This window comes from Siniperca chuatsi, linkage group LG16 (assembly GCF_020085105.1).
Source record: "Siniperca chuatsi isolate FFG_IHB_CAS linkage group LG16, ASM2008510v1, whole genome shotgun sequence".
Classification (NCBI taxonomy): domain Eukaryota; kingdom Metazoa; phylum Chordata; class Actinopteri; order Centrarchiformes; family Sinipercidae; genus Siniperca; species Siniperca chuatsi.
Window position 1 is genome coordinate 16,050,605 of NC_058057.1, and position 27,500 is coordinate 16,078,104.

The 27,500-nt window shown below is 40.3% G+C and overlaps 1 protein-coding gene across 2 annotated transcripts in view; it reads right to left on the bottom strand.

Annotated features, from left to right (window-relative positions):
* usta (uronyl 2-sulfotransferase a) overlaps window positions 1-27,500 on the bottom strand; it is a 53,342-nt gene that overhangs the window by 21,889 nt on the left and 3,953 nt on the right. For both annotated transcript variants that reach the window (XM_044168083.1, XM_044168084.1), the window contains exon 2: window positions 1,614-1,657. In XM_044168083.1, the coding sequence (XP_044024018.1) occupies window positions 1,614-1,657 (44 nt within the window). The remainder of the gene's footprint in view (window positions 1-1,613; window positions 1,658-27,500) is intronic.

A 27,500-nucleotide genomic window follows, 5' to 3' on the forward strand; every position in this document is an offset into this window, starting at 1 on the left:
AGTTGATTTCAAACTTCGGGATCTTGGTGGGGCTTCAGAAATAAGGATTAGGTTGATTTCAGTTTCATATTATATTCTGTAATTTTTGCAAATAACCCATGGTGATTAAATTGGTTATCACAATAAAGATTAACTTATATAGGAGAAGGCAGTAGTTTTTTCAGCTCTGGACAGCTCTTCTTGTCAGGCCGTGTAGAGCCCCAACAAGCTCCACCAGTCTCAGGATAGGGCAGCCAGTACTGTATGTAGCCTGGCAAAACCTGGGGCAAAAAAGTCCACAGAACACCAGTTGCTGCTCATGAAGCTTATTGTTGTGAGCCGACAATAATAACTGAAGGTGATCCAGATGGGCGTATCAACATTTTTATCAAGTCAGAGTGATACGGATCAAATCTTTGGTAATGTCTGCTTTTGACATACCTGTACCCTGCTTTAATCACTAAACACAATTTTTAAAGGAATGTTTCATTCAAAAGCTAAATAAACTTGTAAGTAAATTACTGTTTATCAGTCCCCTCTGCTTCTTGGAGACTTTCCCCTCCATTAACAACACTTTTATGCGTCAAAATGAATTCCATAGCTTCTGTGTTTGTATAATATTGTAAATATTCAGAATCATTCAGAATTGCCTCAGGGCACAGTCAAGCTGTTACATTCCCAGCTCTATCTCCAATGGGAAATGATGGAAACTATTTGTGATTCATTCCATTCATTTCCATTAAATTTCTGCAAGCCCATGTAATACTGAAAGCTTGGCATCAAACCTACAGTATATATAAAGCAAACTGGCATTGTGAGCCTGTTCTAAGAGAGACATAAAGGTTTGTTTCAGATAATGATTTTCCCTGAAAAATAAAAAAGGCATCAAGCAAATTCCAACAACTAGCCCACAGTGTTCCAGTCAACCACAGTTTGTTTCATATAAAGAACACTTCACTAATATCTGTATGAAACAAGCACAGTGGTTTTCTTGGTTAGGGTTAGTGGCCAGAACAGGCTTTTCAAAGTAAACACATAACTCACAAACAAAGCCCAGAACTTAACAGCTCTTCTCATCAGCCAGCCGGAAACAAACCTGTAACCAAACTAGATGAAGTCTCAGCTTAGCTATGTGCCCAAACCAGCAAAAACACCAGCTCTTCGATCAGAATGGAAAAAAGGTTAAAAAAAAGGATGAAGAAGGAAAGGAATGAGGTGAAAATTAGGTGGTGATTGATTACATAAGGAGATAATGAACAAGGGGCAGATGGAGGAAGAAAGAAGTTGGCAGGGAGAGAAAGAGGGAGCACAGAGGAGAGATAGTCATGCAGACATGCAGCTGGATGAATACAAGGCCCCTGTGTCAGCGCTGTATGTGTGTGAGAGAGTGGGTTCAGAGCATTACTGTAGCACTGAAGCCAGTTGGTATTTAGAGTGAGTTTGCACGCAGCTCCTTCACACAGACCTAACCCTTATCCTGACTGGACTGGACTGGCTTGGAAACGCAGGGCAGCACATCAGAGACAGAGAGGTTAGGAAAAAAATTTAAGGACAAAAAAGGGAAAATGGGATAAAAGAGGAGAAGGAGTGAAATGGGAAATGACAGCGATACAGAGATAGATAGAAAAACTTACTCTTGATGCAGGGGGTCCGTGGTCATCCAGATATGTGGATTCACCTGCAAAGACAGGTATACATGTTAGTATTCTGACATACCCACAGTACAACCACTTTGAAGGACCATTCATGGAAACCAGAAGACTCAAACGTCATAACTAAAAAGAATGAATGGGCATCAAAAACAACTACATTACATCAGCGTAAAGACGCAGGTATTTGAACTGTGTTGCCAGTTTGAGAACCCCAACGATGTTGAGAACTGTGTAAAGAGGTAAACTGAAGGATGACGTGTCTATTTATAGATTGAGAAAATTCTCCTACTTCTTAAGATACATAAACCATAAAAAGCCATTGGATTAGCTGACACATGCATTGTCCCAAAGCTGAAAACAGGGCTGTTTTTCTTGGCTCATGAAAAGAAGCTGATGTCTTGGAGATACATGGTACATGACACTGGTGCCTCTTAAACTCTCCCATGTCCCCCTTTGGAAACAAGAAAATAGTTAAGGTCCCCGACCCCTTCCAATGAAATATATTATTTTCATTTATTAAGAATACTGTGAAATTACCCATATTGATGAAACAAGCTCACTTTAATGCCATTTTATTGAAATATTATTGAAATTCATTCAATTAGTTCCACTCCACATTTGCCCCCGCCACACCCTACAGTTTCAGAAAAAACAGGTGGCACTTGACTTAAAAACCCATACCCCAACACAACAAACTCCCTCTCATTCACTGCCACAGTCACCCAAAGAAAACAGCGTAGAGAGTTACAACTTCTTTATACAGTATATCGAACACTGTGAAGCTGTTTTATGAGGGAACAATGGAGCTCTGTGCCTGCCTTTCAGCCCACTCTCCAAATACATGCCCTGGCTTTAGACAGCGGCCTTTTCTTTGGCTGTCCAGACACACAGAGACATCACCTCCCATCACATTTACAACATTCAGGTGGTTCGCCCAGGAGAAAGGGAGAAAGACAAATTGGAGAGCGTGGGGGAAATAAAGCTATAAAGAGAGGAAATGTTACATAAAAGAACAATCTCTCCTTGTGTCTCTGAAATGTGATCCAACACACAGATGAAAATAGCAAGAAATAATGCATGAACAGCATTATTGTACAGTATGCTTGAGCTGGAAGTGTATTGTATGACTTTGTAAGCACTGTTTATACTCAAGATAGTGGTGTGTAAGCTTTGAGTAATTAGTCTTACACTGAGATCCAATCTGCCTCGGTTTGGCTCTGTTACAATATCACACACACACTCATACACCTACCACAGTTACTGTATAGAACCTGCTTGGCTTCCAGTGTGTGTTGTGGTTCATTAATTCATCAGGCGCTGGATGTATAAATACTGACACAGCTGCACTATGCTCACCCTCAGGTGTTTTTTAGTCTCTCTCTATCTATGGATCCCTCTTTGTCTCTCTTTCATGACTTTACACAGTTTTCCAGAGGAATGCTGAGGGAGGCACGTGTTTGCAGCTCTCCTCTGAGGCATTTGAGGTCATGGCAGGTCGAGGATGCAGAGAGAGGGAGACATCTCTGTTCCTTCCTCTGTCATCCATCATGGACAATCACCTCCCATGACCTCCAACCCCTCCCCACCTCCCTGTGTGTGCTTCTCATTAACGTTTTGGATAGGGGATTGGAACTAATTTTTTCCAGGGCACGAGGCTCATAAAAGCAGACAGCTGCTCTCCGCCCCCACCACCCACAGAGCAGAATATGAACTTAAAGAGCCACTGTACAGTGCACTGTACTCATTGACCCCATTGTCCTCTGATCCACTGTTAAAAGTCAGCGAGGAGGATGAGACTTGTAAGGGATAATCTTTTAATTCCAAAAGACACAAAACAGGACACAGCCCACAAACATTCTTACTGTTCATTGTGGCTGCATTTTTATTGTTCTTGACATGATTTATTACTAATCTATAGTTTGATAACTATGACTTCACTCTGCACCCTACACTGCACCATGTGTTCATACAAATACAGAGGAATAACCTTCAAAACCAGCACTGCATTTAACCATTTCCTTACATTGAGTTATGAATTTACAGTACAGAATGGAGACAAATTAAAGGAAAACCTAATGTAATGCAGATGCTCCCAGGAATTAGGGGTGGATAGTTGGTTGAATATGAAAATTATATGAGTCTTATTCTTTGGCCTCACAGTCACCAGATATAATCCAAGTTGAACACCCACTGTATGCACGGAGAGATTACTGAACTGGTCCGGACAAGAAATACTCCAGCAAATAACCCCCCTGTAAAATGGCGATTTTTTTACACAGATTTGTGGATTAATTTGTGGAAAAAACACAAGCGATTAAACAAACAAGACATAACGCGTTAATTAGTGAGCTTCAGAGGTGCTGGTAGGTGGATTTTGTTACCTTCAGACAGAGCCAGGCTAGCTGTTTTCCCATGTTTCCAATCTTTGTGCTAAGCCAAATTAGCTGGCTGCTTGCAGTAGCTTCATATTTAGCATACAGACATGACAGTGGTATCAATCTTCTCATCTAACTCTCGGCAAGAAAGTGAAGTTTATTTCCCAAAATGTTGAAATATGTATGAAAGCAGAACAGCTGGTGGAAAGGTGTGTCATTGTGGATCTGGAAAGATAATTAAGACAGCTTCTATTCATCTCCTGCATAAACAAAATAGTTTCAACCAACAATAGAACCTCAAAGTTAAGACAAAGCAACTGTGAACAATGTGGGCAGGTGCTCTTGTAGTTGGACAGGGGGCTTTTACATGTCTGTGCCCAGAGACCCATTGGTTCATAATCTGTCAAACACCAAAGGAGGAAATAGCTTTTGGAAGACTGGTGTTCAATCTCTCCAGTAGAGTTCCAGAGATTTGTAACATCTATGCCATGGAGCACTGAAGCTGTTGTGGCGACCCAACACCTTACTAAAACACTTTAAGTTAGATTTCAACCTGTCACCTATCTGTATGTAGGTGCTAATCATACATGAATGGTCAAGAGGAGAAATGGTTAGGTAGGAGAGGGCAAAGGGCTCACTTAAGAAGTGAAGGAAGAATTCACAAATTAAACAAAGGTCAATGTCACCTTTGAACACAACTTCATGTTTTTCATATGTATTGTGTGTGTGTGTGTGTGTGTGTGTGTGTGTGTGTGTGTGTGTGTGTGTGTGTGTGTGTGTGTATGTGTGTGTGTGTGTCAGTGATTGAAGAAGAAACTAACTGGAGTGTGGGTATGCATAGGCATGTAGCTAAATGGTTAATTGGATTACTGTGTCACAAGATCCATGGACTCACCTCTGGCTAAGAGCAGCTGTGGAACCATTTCTAAGTACAATTATCTAATCAATACTGCTAGGTGGACAACATAAATCAGTAATGCTTTTAAGTTTTAATCAGTGAATTCTAAAACAGTCTATATATCACCCAAGTCTAAAAAACAAAAAACAAATTAACCAAAAAACATTCAGAATTTAAGCATATATGAAGCAGACTGGGGTATTGTTAATAGACAATGTGTGCCATTTAGGGATGACCAATTTGGACCAATGTTACTTCCACTTCCACAATAGATTTTCAAAGGATTTTGTCTTCACTAAATTAAGAAAAACTGTGTAGTGAATAAAATCTTTTGATCTGCACAACAAGACGTCTCCACAAATCAACACGTTTTATGATTTTCTGAACAACACATGCAAGCAATACAAGTTAAAAGCGTATCCTGTACATCTTCGAACTGTAATATTAAGCAATATGATTTATATGGCAGAACAAAATGTGAAACTTTGTGAAGCTGATTATTGCCATACATGTTATTTTCTGCATGAATCAAAAATCCAACAGGATCTAATTATTGTGGATCTAGTGAAGTAACCAATAGCTCAAAATCACTGTATTCTCCACAGATTTTAGGACAACAAACTGTACTCCTGCCACAGCAAACCACTATCAAAAATCTATATTCTATATGTGCACACTATGAACCTTGTATTTACATAAATGGAAGCATCCAATTAAACTTTAGAACCCAACACGAAACTGAAAAAAAACCCAAGGCCAGCCGCTGCCCCTGTCCAGGAAGTTGTTAAAGCAAATTACCACCTACATCAATTAGTCACCTCATTAGCTGAATAGATTTTTTTTCTCCAGTGTAAAAATTTGTCATTTTTTTGTTGTTAATTCAGAAAGTCGACTTACAACAACCTGTACAGCTGTGTCAGTCTCATTCACACTTGTCGCTATTATTGTGGCAATTTTTCTGTTGCTATATATTTCTGGCTCTGGCACGAGAAGATGACTTGCTTGGTTGTTTTTCCAACCAGGGAAAAAGGCGCCAATGAGCACAACGTCAGACCTATTTGAATTACTGAAAGAAATCTGAGACATGGAAAGCGATTCAGAGGTAAGGAACCAGAAATGTGATGTTGAAAAGGGTACAAATTTGTGTTTTTGAGTAGAATACTGTAACGGGATACATATTCTTTGGCATGGAGAAAACATAGCATGGATATTAGCATGGATAAGAAATGTATTTTATCAATACAGAAAAAAGGTTGGTAACATTTCCTGACAAAGTTAATGTAAAACCAAAGCAAACTGTTTTGTAGAGATCTCTACATTTGTACAGGAGTAACCCATCAGGCTTTGACCGAATCATCCCAGAACAAGTCCCTCAGGCTCTGGAATTTTCCCTTTGGTGTTGGCCTGCTTCAGGAATGTTACAGTAAGTTTGGGAATTTCATAAACATGTATTTAGGGCATAGACCATTTCATTTTCTTTGTGAAATTGGCGACCTAGCTAAGTAGAGCTTAGGAAAAGACACATCCCAGAATAGGCCGAGATGGGAGCGGAAAACCATACAGGAATGGCTGCTGAGAATACGACCAAGAGGATGGACGCAGTGTTGAAGTTAAGGGGCCTTCGCTTTGCTGCGGGACACGACTCAAAGCAAAGATGGAAGGTTACAGAGCTGCAGCCATGGAATGTTCTACAAGTATGTGAAACCAGATTACAGGTTATACAGACTGTGAAGACTAAACTCTCTCATTCTTAACCACATCCTGCTGTAGTTTCTGTTTCTACCACAGATGAAAATGAGAGAATGAAAGGTGTGTGCTTGCTTCAAGTCCCTACTGACTTTGTTATAGTGATATAGAGCATAGTTTTTAAATTAAACACGGACAGAGTGGAGAAGGGAAAAAGTGTCAAAGAGTTTGGATAGATAGACGGCTAGATTTCTCATGACAGTCTGCACTGCAGTTGAAAATTACATAACATCTGCCTGACCCAGCTGTGTAAAACACACCCAGTTAACACACGTCTGTGGTTACAGTCCTTACTAAACATTTGTGCCATAATAGAGAGCATATACAAACAAAGTCAGTCTGTGCGGGTTACATACATGCTTTTCTGTGTGTGTGTGTGTGTGTGTGTGTGTGTGTGTGTGTGTGGTCACCCAACCCTTTGATTTGGAGAGTGGGACTCGCCCTTCATTAAGACCCATAGCTCAGCCCATATACCTAATTATAGAAGGGAGTTAGCTAAGGGTCAGGGTCTCCACCCATTACGCCCTGCTCCACATCACCTCTCAGTCACGTGAGAATCAACAATGGTCAGACAGCTTTGTGATATAAATATAAAGGCTGTGCCACTGCTATGTTATTGCAGGTGTCCAAATGCCAAAATCTGGTAGGGAGACTAATTTGTGGACTTATTGCTCCCCTAAAATTTTGGTTAGTGAAATGGAGTAGGAGGACTGTAAGAACATATACACACGCATACACATGTGCAGGGCTTGGGAGACTTCAGGATGACTGTCAGCATGTCATTTGTGGACACCAGTGGTTGCCACCGTATATACTGTACGACAGGGACGTACCACTAAACTGATGACCCAGCAAAGCAGTGTTGAGTCTGGTGGCTGTGCAGCCAAATGCCCAGAAGTCAAAAATAAAAGACATACTTTGCAGGACAAGTAAAAGAAAAGCGTAATCATATCCAATGCTTCCGTTAAGGAAAGAGGAAACAGGAGTCGCTCGTATAATCCATGTGAATGCTTGTATTGTTATGTTTTTAAAATAGTCAAGGTGGTAAACTCGTGCTGTAGATGACAAAGATGCCATATGACAACCCATAGCATTCATAACGGACACACTTTGAAGTAATGATGAAATTTGAATCAAATCTTACATGTTTTGTTAGATAACGGTTGATTGGTTCTGTATTTAGCCACTAGTGCACTTCAAAATATTTGATGAAAATAACACACTTTGAACTGTCACTCTCAAACTACCATCAGTAGATTTCACACTTGGCAAAGTAACTTTATCTACAGGACCCCGGCTGAGTCATTCGATGTCTCAAAATTGGAAGATGCAGTCGATGAGACTGAATGAAGCCAAGCAAAGTGTATAAAATCAAGTGAGGCACTTTGAGCATACAAAGTAACCACATGAGGAGTAGTGAAGCATCACCTGCTTAAAACCCAAAGGCCATGGTGCTGCAGGATTGCTGAATTTAAAGTTTAAGGGAAAAGAGGATTTCCATCACTTTCAGAATCAAATTTTACAGCACAGAGCAGGGACTGCTCTTCAGGTGCATGTAACAGGGTGTTTTTGCAGTGTATTCAATTTAATTTAGGTGAGTAAAGTACGTAGTACTCTTGGGGGCTACTGTGACTTTTTTCCCGGCACTGATTTCTACACAAAAACAGGTATGAATCTTGACCTTGTGAGACCCTAATCTGGCAGGCTGTCACAGAGTCTGTGAGCACAGACTGCCTCTGGAAATCAGGTAGCTTTGAAATGAAGAAATGAGCCATGAAGTAGAAAACTGGGCAAACAGTTCAAATCCTAATAGATGTCTGACGCCACACAGTCAAAGTAGGAGAAGTAATCACTCATCAGCAGTGATGCGAACGCTCTTTGTTTAATATGATATCCTGTGGGCGACCATGTCTATAATGCCACAATAATGAGAAAGAATCACACGTCAGAAACAGAAAATATGTTATTCACAGGATATGATGCTGTCAGGGATTTGCGGTGAACTGTATGCTTGGTCAGCTAATTCTGGACAAGTCACTTCCCCCTCAAAGAGCACCGGAGTGCTTGTGTATTTCTACGTACCTCGTCTCGGCTTGTGGACATGTGGGCACGACACCAGCTGTCTTGCTAAGCGGTCCTTATGGATAAAGAGCCTGCCGGTGGCCATTTTGACTGACCAGTGATTTTTCCCACACACCCCTACAAAAGAAGTCAAATGGAAGGGACCTTTTAAGTCTTACTTTTAGATTGATAACGGAAATTGAATAATAAACAACAATGTCCACTGGGGCAGGGGAGAATTTCACATATAAAAATGCTAGTTGATGTGTTAAATAATAGCTAAAGATGCTAAGGAAAGAAATTTGAAAAATTCATTGCAGGGTAGTGTGTTGATTGACCAACATATGGTATGTTTTGAATAAAACTGCACATTATCTTATATATATGCTTTGAGTCAAAGTAAAAAATACCAAAATCTATGTAATTTCTGAATATTTTAAGATGTAAACAATGGTAGACCCTTGTACAACAACAACAACAACAACAACAACAGCAGCAGCAGTTAAACTTCAGCAGCCAACTCATTAAAACCAACCGCAACTGGGCAACTACTCAGCCTCTGTTGCTTTGCACCAGCTCTTTACTCACAAAACACACGCCAGATGTGGAAATGCATCGTGCATAAATGACTGGGCCCCACAGCTACACACAATCACCACTGGTGACATCTGACATCTTTTTATGAATAAGAAACAGTTGTCCAATTAGCTTTAACTATGGCTGAGTATGACCTGAAAACATACAGTAAATTCATTTTACTCAACACTATAACTGTGAAATGTCTGTTTTGTTGCCTTTAAAAACAGAACTTTTGTACACGCATTGGTATGGAATATAAATCTTATGTTAATTACAACAGATGGTCTTAGCGTATGAATTAAAGACAGATTAAAATACCTAACATTAAAAACCCAATTATTTTGTTGCTTATACCAGTGTTTTTTCACAATATCTTGACTGGGAGCTTTTACTGTAATAGTCTTTAAATTTACCATCACATTGGCTCTGTTGCATAAGGCTCTGCCTGAGGGAAAGAAGCTAGAAAAACACCCTGCTTTAATTGTTTGTTTACAATACAGCTCCCTTGGCCCTGAGCCTCAACCAAGCTAAATCAGTTTTTGAAAGAATCAATTTTTTTTGGCAACACAAATTTTTATGACTGTGAAGCATAAGCCTGTTTTTCCCGTTATATGTATCTCCTTTCTCTGATAATGGCTATCCTCATGGTCTATGCGGCACCCAGTGCTGACCAAAAAAGTGGCTTTCTTGTGAAATGTCGCAACTATCTGATATGAACATTCACCTTTTTCATCACCAGCTAAAGCAGAATATTTCCCTAAAAAACATTCCTGTATGTGTTGAGATCTAACTGGTAACAATTAGCAAGAAAAAGGCACAGGAATTGGAAAGACAAAAAAGGATTACAATGTGTTATTACAACTCCTTTCATCATGGCAATGTCGACTGAAAACAGACAACAGCCGGTTGTGGGAACTCTAAACAATCTACACCCTTGTTTTAGGATTCAGTGGTGATGCTGCTGAGTCACAAATGAGGCATGCTATAGATAAATCTGGAAAAACAAAGAGCTGGGTGCGCACTCATGCCTAGCTGCACAATCATCACCAAACCAGATATTTTAAGACTGTTGGTGAACCAAATCTTAACATCAGTTTTGTATTTTTGTTGGCCTGGCATGATGTTAGCCATGAAGGGTTCTTTTTCCTCCACTGTGAACAAATTAATAAGCAGCCGTTATGAACAAAAAATGGCCCATGAGTCTTAAACCTGCAGGATTTCTACCACTGTGTCTGAGTGTCAGCTATCTGCTTGCTTTAGGTTTCATGCTTGGATGTGCATGTAGCCACTGAGAAAGCCTGGAATCTGGAAGACCTACAATGTGCTCTATCACAGTTGCACAGAGCAGCAAGCTTTAACCCCACAGCCAAGGACACACATATGAAACACACACACACATGTGAATCACATCTGTGAGGAGCTTGAATGAGGCTAATCAGAACTTAAAGGAACAGTTTGACATTTTGGGAAATATACTTATTAGCTTTCTTGTTGAGAGTTAAATGAGAACATTGATACCATTCTTCTGTCTAAATATGAAGCTGGAGCCAGGAGACAGTTAGATTAGCTTAGCATACAGACTGGAAGCAGGGGTAAACTGCTAGCCTGGCTCTGTCCAAAGGTTAAAAAAATCAGCCTACCAGCACAAAATCAGCCTACCAGCACCTCTGAAGATAACTTATTAGATTTAGAGGTGCTGGTGGGTGGACTTTAGCTGTTTGCCCCTGTTTCCTGCCTTTATGCTAAGCTAAGCTAACTAGCTGCTGGCTGTAGCTCCATATCTAGCATATAAACATGAGAGTGGTATCGTTTTTGTCATTTAACTCTTGCCAAGAAAGCAAATAAGTGCATTTCCCAATATATCAAACTATTCCCTTAACCAGTTATTTCTTCTGTCTGTTAGTGGTTTCTTTTACTCTAAATTACAAGAAAAAAACAGCATAAATGCCTGCAGACAAAGGACCATGCACACATGCAGAACGTCTGTGGTATGCTATATAAATCACCTGCTGCCCCGCGCCCTGTGTGGTGAAGTTCTTGACGGAAAAGAGGAGGCAGAATGGGGGCAATGGAGTGAAGAGGGAAGACAAAAAGTACCATATGAAGGAGGCATCAGAAAGAGCTAGTGAATTACTATAGAGAACCAGAATTCCTCTGGGTTCGTCATGTGACAGAAGAAACAGATTCAGGAAAAGCAGCTGCTGTAGTCTAAAGCACAGTGAGGAAATGAAAAGAAAGAAAGTCAGGGGGGAGAAACAGAGAGGGGAAGAGTGGGAGACAACAAATTTTTATCAAATCAGTTTGCGAGCCCACTGCAGAGGTCAGCAGAAGAAGATGAATTGCACTCCCTCTGGCAGCTAGAGCTTCCTCAACGGCCTGAAATCCCTTCAACTGAGAAAACATAATGATTCCACCAGGAAGCACAGATACATGCACACACACATTTAGATACAGTATCGTATACACAGTACATGCGCATACGAGCACTGCAATAAATACAGCACTTAATACCAAACCAGGTGTTTGTCTGTTTAATGTATGTGATAATTTGTGAAATGTAATGAACATTAGGAACTCACTCAGAACACAAAATGATGCTTAATGGCTGTAATGAAAAAGCATACTGCCTGTGGAGTGTGCTGGGATTTTATTGCTTTCTGACAGGAAGTGTTGGCTCAGGGACTCAACCAGCTGTGAGAAAGACCCTTGTCTTATGGGTGATGGCAGGAGATACATGTATTCCTCTGTATAATGCTATAAGCTATGACGGAACTTTAATCGTAACAATGTGTGTGTCGATGTGTGTATGTGTGAACCATGTGTGAGTCAAACATTCTCAAACAGAAGAGCTATTGTCTCAGATCTAACATCTAATCTCTGTCTTTCTCTGCAGCAGCAGCAGTCCTTATCAAAGTTCACTCACTGGCGAGCATGGCAGCTTGCAGCTTGGCCCTGCAGAACAAACAGACTGCGTAAAGAGAGCCTGTGTGGTGCTAAGTCTCACACTGGAGTGAGGGACAGAAGAGAGGAGGAGGAGATAGAGAGACTAAGAGAGAAACAGAAAAGAGCAGATGATAAAGGACAGAAGTAGACAGAGGAGTGATGCTCAGTGAAATGATGGAATGGAATGAGAGACTTACAGTCCAAAAAAAAAGTTGTAATAGCTTTTTGGATAGCCTTGTCAAAACTGAGACCATGTCATAAAATATTTCCACAGGGGAAAAAAGTGAGAGCTCCACGCAATGTGTGACTGTGGTCCTCTGAAGCGTGCTACTTTTCTCATGGGCCCCAACAATAGACCTTTATAGGTCTGTTACACTGTTCTGTTTGAAACAGAGAGGTGAGATTTCACCACAGAGATGATCCATTACAGACATACAGTATATTATCGCAGCCCATAAAGGTCAGGCACTATCACTGGCTTTCAATTAACAAGACATACAAAAATGTATTAAATCATGTTTTCTTTTATCAAGAAAAACAATGCTGCAATATGTTCTTATGCAAAAGTCAAATTTTCTCTCTTTTACAACATTTGAAAACAAAGGAACCCGTACACTGACATGTTGGGGCATAAAAAAACAAAAAATCTGAAATAGTAAAGTATTTGAGCCACAGCCTATATAACAAAAACATCATCATCTTCATTTGGGCAGCACTTCCTATTCAAAAGTCCTATTCACTGTGGAAACAGTAAATACTAGTCGGTCAAATAAAGTATAACTCAGCCTCTATGACAGCAAAAATAGATATGCAGCAGCGCATAAACTGGAGAAAAAAAATAGGAACAAAGTAGGAAAGCTGCCTCCACAATAAACTCCAAACATAACTGCAGCAATGGAAATTTCATAAATAGACACATTCACCATAAACTGACAGAAAAAGTCAAATACAATCAGGTGCCAGAGTCAGAAATGGTTCTACTCACTGCTGACAGGAAATCAGACCAGGAGCAAGGCCAACACTAGTCAAAGATACATCGTGCCCAAATGTCTGGAGTTTTCCACAAATGTTCAATAGCTGATTTATTTAAATGAGATAATTGCTTTACTTTAATCCACCTAATACATCATAATTATAATCATATTTGGGTAATATTTTTCTTACCTAATTACTACTTTAGAGGAATTACACTCTTCCAAACCATGACTCTCCATCTCCACATTGGACTGTTGTCCATACACAGCAGTGCAGTGCAGATGCAGTCTAGTTGCCAGTGTGTTCATGCTTGTATGTGTGTTTCTGCAATAATTTATAATGCGCATTCAGAAAAGCATTTAAAATATCTGTATGCGCATGCACATGATGCGTATAGTAACGGTACTTGTATGCGATGTGTGTTTTTGAGCATGTGTGTGCTTTCATATGTATAACCAGAGTCTGTGTAAACCCCAAATCTCTCACTAATTACACAGTGAATGGTGGCAGAGGCCTGGCTTCCATGCCTGCATCGTCTGTTACATAAATACTCATTTGACAGAAACTGCTGTCAGGCTCCATCTTGGTCTGCAGTGCTGGTCAGTGCTAGGTTAAACCGCTGCTGGACCAGGACACTGCCACGCCCTTGTTTTGTGCTCGGTTCTTTCAGGATATGTGTGCATATGTATGTGCATGTGTGATATGTGAAAGATGTGAAGATGTGTGAAAAACGTGAAGGTGAAAATGCGAGTGAAAAACAGAGTAAGGTGTAGTCTGAGCATTTGATTGCATGTATGTTTGTGAGAGAGGGGTTAAACAATGACAGAAAAGGTTTGCATTTGTGTGTGCATGTGAGGAAAAGTAGAAATGTGTGTGTGTGTGTGTGTGTGTGTGTGTGTGTGTGTGTGTGTGTGTGTGTGTGTGTGTGTGTGTGTGAGTGAGTGTGTGTGTGAGTGAGTGTGTGAGTGAGTGTGAAAGTGTGCAAGGACATTTTACAGTGCCCGTTACCAGAAGCCACAGGATGTGCATCTGCAGCAGCTGTACCCCATGACTTCATCAGAGTGCCTCCTGAAACACCATACAAACACATGCACACACACACACACACACACACACACACAGACACACACACACACTTCCTTATACGTTATTTTTTCCCTACCCTCATCAGGTGCCAAATAAAGTGCATTTGTCATATCTTGAGCACATGACCCTTCATGGCTAACAACACACGTCATGTTGTGACGGTGATCTGCCCCAGTGAAGAAGAAGAGAACTTTAACAAACTTTCTGAATAACAGTTGAGGTATTGCGTATCATGCTTGCATAATCAAAAATATGTTTACTGTCTACACTACAAAGGAATTGCAAAGCAAAGCAAGTGAATCATCTAAATGGAGTGACAATGTTTGAACAGTTTGGTGATAATGCAGTGACAAGCGTTTGGCACTTCACCGGGCCACAGTGGCCAGAAAGAGAGTAAAGAGCAACAACCGAGCAATAAACAACAGATGGCAGCCCGCACTTCCAAGAACAGCAAAGGAGTATTTATAGAGGAAGCCTTTGAAACAGGCTGCATATTGCAGTAACAATCAAGGCATTTTAATATCAATCCACCATCATCATGAATCAAATTTAAAGGCGCAATCTGAAAGAGTCTGTACTGTTGATCACCGCCAACAATAATAATCATATCCAAAGCCTCAAGCAATTGCACAAAGATTGGATTCTTTTTTAGCATAAATACATTAATGTTTGTCAAAAAATAACTTAATCTTCGCTGACACTGGCACTAATCAAATACTTCTACTGCATGTCATTTATTTTGACACAACACAGGAAGCTTCTGCGCATGACTACATTTTGGTAATTTCTCCTTTGCCCACTCCTGTGCTTTTTTGTCACTTCTCTGGCACCCGAACCCAAACCACAAGCTCTACAGGAGAAGCAATGAAGCAATATACAGCTATTATGGGTTATTAGGAACCTCATTTTCTTCATAAAGTGGGTTTCCTTACAGCACCAGCAGGGTGCCAAATGTATTCCTTCTCTGTTTCTGTTTTCAGAGGCAGAGGGAGGATTGAAGGTGCTAAGTCTAAACCTGTCTCTGCTGTGTTAAAGCAGGGTTACATATTGGTTAGAGGTAGCACACTGAAACCCTGTACTGTACTCTCCCAACAGGCACCCTGCTGAGCCCGACATACACACTCTCTCTCTTTTTAACTCTCACACACACATATAGCTACTGTACACATGCATGCAAGGCAGAGGCAAACAAACACGGCATCCAAACGCCGGTGCTGATGATTCATGCTAATAACGGGCATGTAGAGCGCCACAGTGTTAAGGTGAGGGAAACTCTCTCACCCTTGACTAGCCTCTCGGAAACGTGGGCACGGCTTCAAATTCAGGCCAAACACTGGCTTACAGAGAGAGCCACGGCGAGAAATAACTAGCTTTCATTCATAAACACCATCTCACGGTCAGCTCATTGTCATTTGAGGGCAGCTATGATGATTAACTCTCAATTGCGGTCAGGCAGTCTGTGCTTTGAATGGTGAGCATTCACTTATGGTCTGTGACTGGCATGCATTAATCTAGTTTTTGCACTTTAAAAAAAAAGAAGGTGTAAAAAATGAAGGCTGTATTGAATATTGAGATGGTATGGACAGTAAAAAATTAGAGCAGAATGACAAAAACAAATGCCAGAATAAAACATATCCTGCATCCACACCCAACTTATTGGTTTAAGTAAGGGCTGGCTCCAAGTTACATTTGAAACCTCAATATGTCACTGACATTCTAGAGACGTCAGCACTAAACCACACAACAGCACTGCTCATGCATTTGTCCAACTGTATTTGTAGTCACTCATGGTCATTTTTGTCCATATGCTGTTGCTCACAGTTCATAAACTCAGACAGTCTGCACCGGCCTGAAATCAATGTGTCACGTTGCTTTTAGCGCTGCCTATAAATATACAAGCAGGAATCTGTCTCACTCTTTAAGACTCTAGTCTGGGAGATGACATTGTCAGAAGGATAAAAGAAAAGGAAGCAACGAAGATATAGAGGGAGAGAAGAGATAAAGGGAGTCAAAAAGTAAAGGACATCTGACTAATGAGGAAACAATGCAGAGGAGGACGGTCTACTCTTCCACCTGTTTCCCTATAAAGCATTTAATATTCCAAAGCCTAGACGTCAACCAGAACACACAAACTCCTCGAAAGCCTGGTTTGAGTCGTTTGGCTTTCCATCTCTGTGGGGAAACGTAGCCGGGAAAACTGGGAGTTGTTTTGTGGGAAGAATAACCCACATGGGCCCAGTTTCTGCTGGTCCCTAAACCCCTTTATTTAGACCAACCCATTGGGATCCTTTACTCTTATAAATAGACAGGCAGCAACTTGTACACCACAGTCTATTTTAACATATGTTACTGACACATATGTGACTGAGCGTTGTGTATCTCTCCATTAATAAATAACGGTACTGATGCTTGGCACAGGTTTGAAGGTACATTTTTCAGATAATACTTATGTTCTTTTACTTAAAATGTAGGACAATTACTTGCAATGGTAAAGTATTTTTTCATTGGCTTATTGCTACTTTTATGTCTATGCGTGGGTAGAGTGACAAGTTAAAGAAAAAATTATGATCATATTTGATCATAGTTGCAACATAACTTTTTTGACTGTTAATCGATTTGGATTTGACTGTTAATCGATCAGTTGTTTAATTCAGCGCATTTTGTGTTTTGTGCAGTAAATATAACCTATGTAAAATGAACAATGAATTGTGGTATTGAAGTTCACTGGCATGATTTCAGTACTGGATTCTTTTGTTTAACTACACTAACAGGAAACACCAGGCATATAATTCCAACATGGTGCCATCATAACACCAGAAATAAACAAAATGTACTTGTTCCTGATGTTTTTTCTGAATGTTTTGTATGTTTACTACTCACTAAAGTGCACTGGGCTGCCGTCTGTGAGTGCGGGCTCCAGCTAAGTGTGGCCTTGAAGATCGAGCCTCTCTTTAATTTAGCAATGCGGGCTAGGCTACGCTAGCTAGTGGTCCGCGGTTCGCTTCAGCCCTTCAGAAACACCTCATTAGAACAGGACGGCTAATTATAGACAAGCCGACACTAAGCTACATGCCCGAGCCACGGCGCATAACAACCTGTTATGAAACATACGAGAAAGAGAGAGAAAGGTTGTTAGGGTCATCTTTAGATTCAAGGGCAGAGGCTCAAAGACACTTGCATAAGGAAGATGGATGATGACGGTTTCCAATTTTGTGGTCAGCTGCCCTTAAGAGACTTAGTATTTTTGTTTTTGGAGAGACTATGAAGAGCAAAGGCAGTTGAAAAGGACAAAGAAAATTAAAAATAAACAGACTGGCTGATGGAAATGGACAGTAATGTTTGCTGATAAGGTTGTGATCTCAATATTACAACAAGTCTTTTATCTCTTCTTTTACTGTATTTTGAGATTGTATTCAACTATGTGTTGCCTAAAGCAAATTTCATGAACAGACATAACCAAAAGTTATATTTTTTTGTCTCAGACATTGAAACAGCATCCATTTACACCAACAGATTATATAAATCTGTCAAGTATGTTTTAGCATCATAATTTACAACATGTTTTAATGGACTGCAATCAGAACACATAGTTTTCATACCAAAAGCAGTTGTACAAGCATAACAGCACCTAGACACAATAAGATTGTGCACACTTGGAATCACTGGCATGGTGATACTTGTTTATACATCGGTCGGCAAACTCTCTCTCTCACAGATAAAACATGCATAATCAATAACACACGTACATGAATGGGCACGCGAATAGGTGGAAGAAGACACAGGAGAACTCAGAGAGTTTTTGGTTTAGAAATCCTGCAGTTGAGAATGTAATGGAATTGCAAGTAGTGATTAGAGACACAAACGTCCTAACTGGCAATACCACATAGCCAACGCAGCCAGTGGCATGGCTCTGTGTGTGTGTGTGTGTTTGTGTCATACACGTCCACTGCACAGGACAACACAGAGGCTGCATCTGTTCGCTAAGAGTTTGCTGTCCAGGAAAGAATTTAAGTAGAAGTTTTTTAGCACACTTCCAGGAGATGAAAAAGAATACAGCGTGGTGAGAGAAGAGATACACAGCAGGAAGGGAGAGAGAGGGAGAAAGTGGCAAAGGAATAGATGGGAATGGAAAAAGAGGGAGAGAGAAAAAAGGGAAGCTGGGTAAACAGTGTGGCAATTCTTGGGGTGAGAATTTGTGGTAAAGAATTAGAACAGCTGTCGGCAGAGTGATGGATGGATTTACAGGACAGGCAGGTCCAGCTGGCACAAATTCAGCCCAGTCCAAACCAGACTGGTGCAGCAGGATGGTGCTGTTAGGCCAAGAGGCAGGCAAGTTGTTCTGGGCCTGGCCAATGGAAACACTACACAACCAGGATCAGGGCCAGTGAACCAGGCCAGACAACTGATGGCTTTTCAAGGGGCAAAGCAACACTGTGTGTTTAAGAATCCGCCCCAAGCTATAAAGTTACCCATTTAACCTCAAGCTGGGTTTATCTGAGGTCTTAACATGACCTTTGACCTCTTGTTAAAGTCTGAAGCGATACTAGTGTATTGTGGAGGGTTACACTCCTGAACCTCTCTGGTCACAAAGTAACTAAGGTGAAACGTTTAAATTGCTCTCTCTTTCAAACATAGACACACACTAGTCAAATGCAACCCATCACTCTCCAACCATGTAATTAACACCACTAACCATGCCCGCTGACTTCTCTGCTGAATCAATCCCATGCTGAGAATAAGGACTCAACTTCAGTCTTGACCAGGACAGGAAAAAGTTCTTGGAAGCTGGGCGTTTGTGTGTTTTTGGATAAAGACTTTGTTAACTTTGGACTGTGTTGCTTTCACTCAAGATGTCTCTACAAAACATCTGGAAAAAATGTGGTTTCTCCGATAGACCAGAGCATTTGTACAGGCTTATAGTTGCAGCATAGAACTGCAGAACTACAGTACATCTCGGCTGCGGCATTAGCAGTTTAAGGATCTGGGTGGTAAACATGAAGAAAAAAAGATCTGGATATTGAAGAGTTCATAAGTGTGACAGGTGATGGCAGGATGTGGATTTTAGCACTAACCCTCACTTTTTTTTTGCCGGGTATGATGTGCCATCAGTCACATTTTGCACTCCTGTCTTCACATAAGAGACGGGTGTTGAGGCAAAAGTGCGTAAGCGTAAAAAAAGAGTCACACTAAGTAAGACAGAGAGAGAAGTGGTGGGAGACAAAGGTGGGTTTCAGAAAAGGAGAGCACATTTTGAGACTGAGGTGCGAGATTTGGCCGAGGTGAGGTTTGCTTTCCACGGGGGACGACCACATTCCATCTGAACCTTTCAAAAACGCTTTTCAGGCCGTCCACCCCATGCTTTCGCCATCAGTACATTAATTTGTCTCAGCCCAGATAAGAAGCTCTAGAGCAATGAAATATCTTTATTCTCTAAGGATAGTTACTTTAGTATTCAAACTGTTGCAAGCAGGGAAAGGAAGCTGAATGCTGATAATAGTATTAAGATGTCATGTCTTTGGGATGTAGAATGCTGTGCAAAATGCCATAGGGATTTAAAAAAAGAGTTGGGAGTTTCCCCAGTCTTAAAGTTAGTAAAAGAGAAGGAAAAAGTAAGAAAATTGGCATTAATCTATATCATATTTGACTATAAAGGCTCTTTAAAACTGAGATTATGGATCACATTATGGAATATTGGCAGCAGAGTACACACTTTTTGCAGATGCACATTGTTACCCTGTCAGTGTAAACATATTGCACTGTCTCTGGTGTCAGCAAGCAGTAAAATGATAATAATAGCTATAAGTCAGCTGTATCCCCTCTAAAGGGTGTTAAAGCCTTTGGTGAACATTTTAAGTAACTGAGACAACACCCTGAAGTAGACAGGTACTACCTATGGCTGTTGTCTCAGTTACAGAGTTATGACTTTCTGAGTGACAGGCAGAAATAAAGACGCATTTGCACGCAGTTGCATAAGGCTTTGTTTGGACCGGGGTGTTAGACGACATCTTTCTAGCTTTCCTCTTTATTTAGCTTGGCCTTCAGATATGTGGAGTGGCTCTGTAAAAATGATCTTTCTCTAAACAAAAATAAATGCATTCTTTCTAGCTTGTGTGAAGAGTGTGTTTCTTGTAAAATACCTAAAGTTAGAGTGTAAAGTTTAGACCAGCTCTTAGACTAAACAAAGGAAAACGCTGCAGTGCAATGAAATAAAAATGGAATGTATAAAGTAATTTCTTGCAGCAGTTGCATATTATCAATGAAACAATTCAACCTTTTACGTAAGCTGAGCAGCAGCTAAAAGAACATGAACGTGAGTGTTTATGTGTGTGTGTGTTTCCCAGTCTTCCAGTATTCCTGACTTTGTGGAAACATTATTTTACCACTATGTAATGGTCTTTTTTTAACCTGAGTCCATTATGTTTCATCGGAGACCAACTAGGAGCTTTTAAAGGCATCTGTGTATATATGCATGCGCTCGCACAAAAAAAGTGCAAGCAAAATCACACAAATTTACGTGGTCTTTCAAATTTTATGTTCGGGGCTTTTGGAGCAAAAAGGGCTGTGAGCAAATGAAAGACCCCCATAAACATAAAGGCTGAAGGCCTGTGTTTTGATATCGTTTTACAAAAAGGCATAAAAAACCCACACCTGACATTGCCCTTAGGCCTCAGTCGTGGTGTCGGGAAAAATAACATTTAGCAACTGTTGGGATTATCTGTGCAACCTGACTTCTACAACTGAAAACAAGGGAAGAGCTGGTATTTAATGAATACAGACTGCAGAATAAAGGAAAGGTTAGCATGGTTAGATGGAGCATTTAGCTTACTCACTGAATACAACTAAAATAAGACATTGTTTTTAAAAGTTACAACAAATGCACAAAGAGTTTGATTTGGTTATCAAATCAAATCACTGGCACATTTCTAGACTGAATGGCCTAAGAAATGCTGGACAGCACATAAAAAGGTGAAATGAACTGTACAGTGCAGTTAACAGACTGTGCAACAATTAGACATGAACATGTTACAAGTATATAATCAAGGCAGTAGCAACATGGCCATAGTGGCTAATAGCAGCAACTGTCTGAAAGTGGAATCCTTAAACACTAATTGATTTTTTTGGCCATGTGGGGAGAGCGCAAGAAGCTGTAAAAAAACAACAATAAAACACTGACATATTTTCACCTTTGATATGGCAAGCTTTTTATTTACACATCCAGCGGACACAGACCAACATTAGCATTCATTTAGTCATTTTCTGGTCCAATTCACTCTTCTTTTAGCCTCGTTTTGGTCTCCACCAACTCCTGAGGGTAATATCTGGCTCTTTAGCTGCTAAATGCTCCACTGTGTTCATCACCTATTTGCTAATTTTGTTTGGTGCTGGGCAGGTAGCATACGGCGGGTTTATCAGGACGTTTCGCTGAAAACATTTGCCTACTGTGTCTGGATACAACTCTGATGAGAGAGGTGAGAATTAACCAAAACAGTAAAGTTGCAGGCCAGAAAACCATAACAATGAGTTAAAAGAAGCTAAATGCTCTGTAGAACTGAGTTTAACTGCACAGTCAGGTGATGAACCCACAGATAATGTTCATGTCAAGTGACCCATTTGACATGAACATAGCTATGTGATCCATTGTTACTATAAAAATATTAATTATGGTTGCTTTAAAGAGCTCTGATATACTCTGATGTATAACATTACTTTTGCACATATGCTCAGTTTCTAGAAAACAGCAGAAAAACTGGCTCTCTCATTCAACTCAGCTGAACCCAAAAAGGGAATAGGCTATATAAAACTTTAAAGTGCAAGGCAATACATTTCCCCAAACCAGCACGTGGTGGTTTTAACAACATGGGCAGGGCACTGCTGCTCTATCAGCCCTGCTGTGTATTTAAAGCTGCTATTTTAAACCACTATATATTTTTTCATTGCCATGAAATGAGGCTAGCAGACAGAGCTGTGGTAAACTCACACAGAATAAAGATAGGCAGAGTTCCTTGAACAAGGTATGTCGCTGACCACTGGGCAACATGTTTCCTCTTAACATGTCCCATAACAACCAATTACTTGCCTTTGGGCTATGTGTTTGCCACCCTGGACTCTGAGGAGAAAGTCAAAATCCAGTTGTACAGTAAAATTGGAAAATAATTGTTTGACTTCAGTGACCACACAGACCTGCTGTTTGATGACAAGTCTATATGTGGCCAATGGAACGGAAACAAGAGCTCAACATGTTGGGTGTTCTGTGGCAATAAACAGAGGAATGTGGAGTGCTTTAACACTTGCCAAAGTAAGCAAAGAAACTTCCCAAATAGGCTAAACTCACCAGGTCACAGAGATATGAGGAAGGGCAAAGCTGATCCAAAAATCAACATCGCTCACAAAGCAGCTGCAATTATTGTGTTTCTAATCCTGTCATGAAAGAGCCTGGATTCAGATTAGAGGTCTCGTCCTTCAGGACAAACAGGGCAGAGCTGATTAAGGCAAGGCATTCGGTTTACATGTTGTAAGCGGACACCTAATTTTCTTACAGCACCTCTATTTATCCTGGCACTGATTTTTTAAATTATGGGATATACATAGTTGCCTTCTTACAAGCAACAGCCAGGGTACCACCCAGTGGCTGTGAGCCCGGAGCCACCCACCCGTTCACGCACTACCACAGGAGCTAACATAAAAGCCACCACAACCAGCCATCATCAGTGACTTGGCAACCCCTTAAAAACAGCACAAAGTTCCTAAAAACAACCCCCTTCTGAGCTAATGTATAATGTTTTCTTGACTACATGGAGTACAAAAGGCTGAAATAAATAGACTCAAGCTCAGGGCTGCTGTGTGGAACATACCTCACTTTTATATTTGTCATTTTGGGAAATATACTTAATTGCTTTCTTGCCAAAAATTGAGAAGACTGATACCATTCCCATATCTATCCATTAAATATAAGGCTACAGCCAGCAGATGGTCAGTTTAGCTTAGCACAAAGACTGGAAACGGGGGGAAACAGCTAGTCTGGCTCTGTCAAATGGTAACAAAATCCGCCCAGCAGCACCGTGAAGTGTAAAAGCGGTTTACGAGCAAGAGTCGTTTAGCTTAGCTTAGCATAAAGAAAGATCTAGCCTGGCTCACTCCAAAGTAAACAAATATGCCTTCAGGTACCTCTAAAGCTCAAATATTAATACAATATACCTTGGTTATAAAACCTTTTTCAGTTTTGATTAAAAAAGAAGCGGTTCATACAATTGAGGATACATTTGCAAAATAAATAACACTTTCATTGTCAGTCTGACTGTCGAAAATATTTCATCATGCAGTTTTTTTGGGGGTGTAAGGAATGAGATGTACAATACAGCTGAAAAGTAACGTGGTGTACAGAAGCTTAACTCAAATTCTTGAAATGTTATTTAAAAAAAATTATTGTTTATTTAAGTGAACACATCCCAACGCTGTAGAACAAGAGCTTCTATTGCCACTATTTATATGTCTTAATTTGATCAATCCTTTGCTGTCAAAAGAAGAGGCAGTATACATACAGTAGCACAGTACACAAGCCTAGTCACAAACCAATGACCACAAATTTATCTGGGATTTCTCTTGGGTTATAACCATCATTGCTCAGCAAGCCTTGAACAGCAGTTGCAGTTTAACAGTGTTGGCGCATTGGTATTTTTTTTCCATCTGTTCTCTTTTTGTGTGGTGAAAACAAATGCACTAATGGAGGATAATTACTCTGTGTTGTTTTAGTTTTTGCCCGTCTCTCTGGAGAGGGCAATAGCAGCCTCTCAGGCATGGAGATGCTAATTGGTAATGCTAATTGCTTCTATTATGTAATCATAGGGTCAACATGAAGTTATTTTTCAAATGATTTCACACTGCAATAGTCCAGAAAATAGGGAATGCAAAAGATCATAATTTATCATAACTAATGAAAAAGAAAATAGGCTAAGCCATTCACAAAGTGCTTATAACAATCATAAAATATGAATCTAATTTCTGGTTTTGTTTTGGTTTAAATCCTCCAATTAAAATCAGAGCACCAAGAATCTCTCTTTCTTTGGTTTCCATTCAAGTAAAGACTATTATCCCTTTATTGACCTCTAAACCCAATTAACAAGCTGGCATGCATGTTAGAAAGCAGGTAAATAAACAGAGCATGGCTAGCCTCTGCTCAGCAGGGAGGGCTGCTTGTTTTACCAACCCAGAGTGAATTACAAGCCGTCTGATTGTTTTGGCATTTAGGCTGGATGTGACGCCAGTTAGGAGTTGTTTTGGGGTCTGTCGGAGGTAATGCTTAGTTTTCCTCAACACTTCCATGAGGACTAACGTACTGTAGATGGAGGGAATATAGATGAAGTAGGCCAAGTTGTCCTGTCCTCACCTCCTAATGAGCCTTGTCAGCTGGAGGTGTTGGATGGATGCAAAATATTATTCTATCTTCACCCCCTAAACATGAGATTATCTTGGACCAGCAGCCTTTAGTATTAAATTTAAATGTATGTTTATGCTCTGGTTTGCCAACTCTGCTCAAACATTGCACGTGTAAATAACTAAAATAAAAAGGAGTAAAGGAATAAATGGGTAGTTTAAGTATTTTTCCACATGACCAACTTCACCCCAGAGTCAGACTGGTACACACCTGGCAACACCGTTAGTCATTTCAAAATGCTGAGTGAGAGCATGACCTGGCCTGATTTCCATTCTATTTGACACTTTGGTAAATTGCCTTAAAGCACAGACTCTGTCACTTTGGTCCAAGAGTCAGTGCACTAAAATTGTCAGTTTGAAGAACAAAATATGATTAGATGAAATGAAAACCTTGTTTTTAATATCCTTTAACAGGAAGTGGGCGTAGTGGTGTGAATGAAGTGGGGAGTTTGCTCCAAAAATCACACTTACATGTCTTGCTCGCTCAACAAAGCTCTTTTGCATATGTGTAGTTTGTGTGTCAGTTTCCTCACTACAGCATGTGTGTCTGTGTGCACGGGTATAAAATACGTATGTGACCAAATATGTTTGTGTTTTAACCACATTTAAGCAAATGAGGGCAGCAGGTCAGACTTAAGGTTAGTGGAACAGGTTTGTCATTTAAAGGTCTCCGGTTCAAAATGCTAAACAAAGACAGGGAAACAGTGGATAAGGAGCATTCTCCCCTTGTGATTGGGATCCTGCCCTTAAGCGAGGCATTTAACATCAAGGCTTTGGACACTGTGACTGTGTCCGGCAGCTCCCAAGAGTGTAAGTTTGGAATTCTGTGGTTGTACAGGAGGCCATTGCAGATACATATTTAAAAAGATATGATGATATAGTCATGTGAGACATTGTTGAAGAAGTTTCTGTGCAGGAATACACAGAGGCAAAGTCTTAATTAAAGTTAGCTATTGTTATGTGTGCTGGATAATAGACAACGTCTGCATGTCTACCCTAATTTGCAGCACGTATAGGCATCGTATCTGGACAGAAATAGTTAACAGACAGCTCTGTGTGCAAGATATGCAAACACGTAACATAGATAAGAAAATTCACTTAATCAAGATTATGTCAGCATAACTCTTACAACACCAGAGCTTTTGCATTCAAGGACGTTTTTTGTCTTACACAACATGAAAACATGATTTTACTCGTACATTTCCTCAGAACAAGTTGCTATATAGTTCGAACATCCACACTTTATGACAATATTACACGTATGTTTCATTGATTGAATGAACTTCACACCCTGTGTTTTTATGACTGCACCAGCACAAAAGATGAGAATATTCTGCATTTTCTGTACATTCCCATGGTTCTGCATGACATATTTAAAAACTTTGGGATTTTGATGAGAATTTAAAAATAAAGTTGTGTGTATTCAAGCTTGTCTGCACAACATGCACATTTGTATTAATGGTCCCACTAATGGGTCTAGCAGTGTTGAAGAGTTCAAGGTCAAAGATGTCAGTCTCTATCCAATCAACACTTGTAATTAACAAAGTGCAACACTTACTGTATGTTTGTATTGTCTGTATATTTGAGTCCGTCTGTCAGAGGTCAGGTACAGCATGAGTGAAGTATACTGTGTTTATACTTCCCTCTTCAAGCTGGAGGTTTGCACGTCCCTTCTTGGCCTTCTCACAGCAGGAAACCTTTCACTTTCCCTCTCTGCATCAATTCCCTCTCCATCTTCTCTCTCTTATTCTTTATATACATGTAAAGTTTATTTGTAGCACTGCTTCTACCAAGTGGTCACCAGCCAAACTAAACTTAATTTGAATTCACTTCAACAGTTTGCTTTCACCCACTTCCTGGCCTGCAATGCTGTAAATAAGACAGAAACTGGAGGGAGGAGAGATATCCTGAAGCTTCTTCTGTGTCCACACATACCTGTCTAATCCCTAATACCGCCCTGCAGTCTACAACTCGAACACTTCACCAGCCAGTTTCTGGCAAGTTAAATTTATGTGGGTGAGTGTTTTAAGGTCACAGAGTTCTTTTGAGAAGCAGAGCAATTTAGTGAGAGACTGTCGCACTAAGTTTGTTCAGTGTTTATGATTTATGGGGGATAGGGAACTGTAACAACACACAAACATAGAGGAAGACCTATGTACTCAAGAGTTTTAAAAAGTACTTTACATTTATTCACATGTCTATGAATTCAGCGCACTGTGTATGCTGGCTAATCCTGAAGGATCCATCTCAATGACTGGAAGATTTGAGAGAACAGAGAAAAACTCTAGATCCTTCTCTCTGTTTTGCTCCCTCGGCTCCAAGGAGCTACAAGCGGATGGCGTGCAATATCAAAGAGCAGCAAAACTCATTTTCCCATCAGCGCATTCACATTCCCTGAGATCATGACAATACTGAGAGTCAACTAGTATTTGAAATGTTTCTGCAGAAATATATGTGTGGTATGTGAATGGAGAGAGAAAGAGCCAAGCACAGGCTTCATGGCTTCAAATTCTGGCAGGGTCCAGTCTTTGCTAAATCCTCCATATTTTTTCTCATATTTCTGTTATATGTTGCATTTTAACCAGAAATGGAGACAGTTGCTTCTATAAACAGATACAAAACTGACTACTAAGTTACAGTTAATTCACTCATTCAGCACAGTTTCACCTTCACACCGGTGTTTCCCTGACCTGTGAACAGTCAGGGTGGCCTACAGTGGTGAAACGAGCTGTCCACCTTTCTAAAAATAAAAAGAATTTAATCATGTTTCAGTCA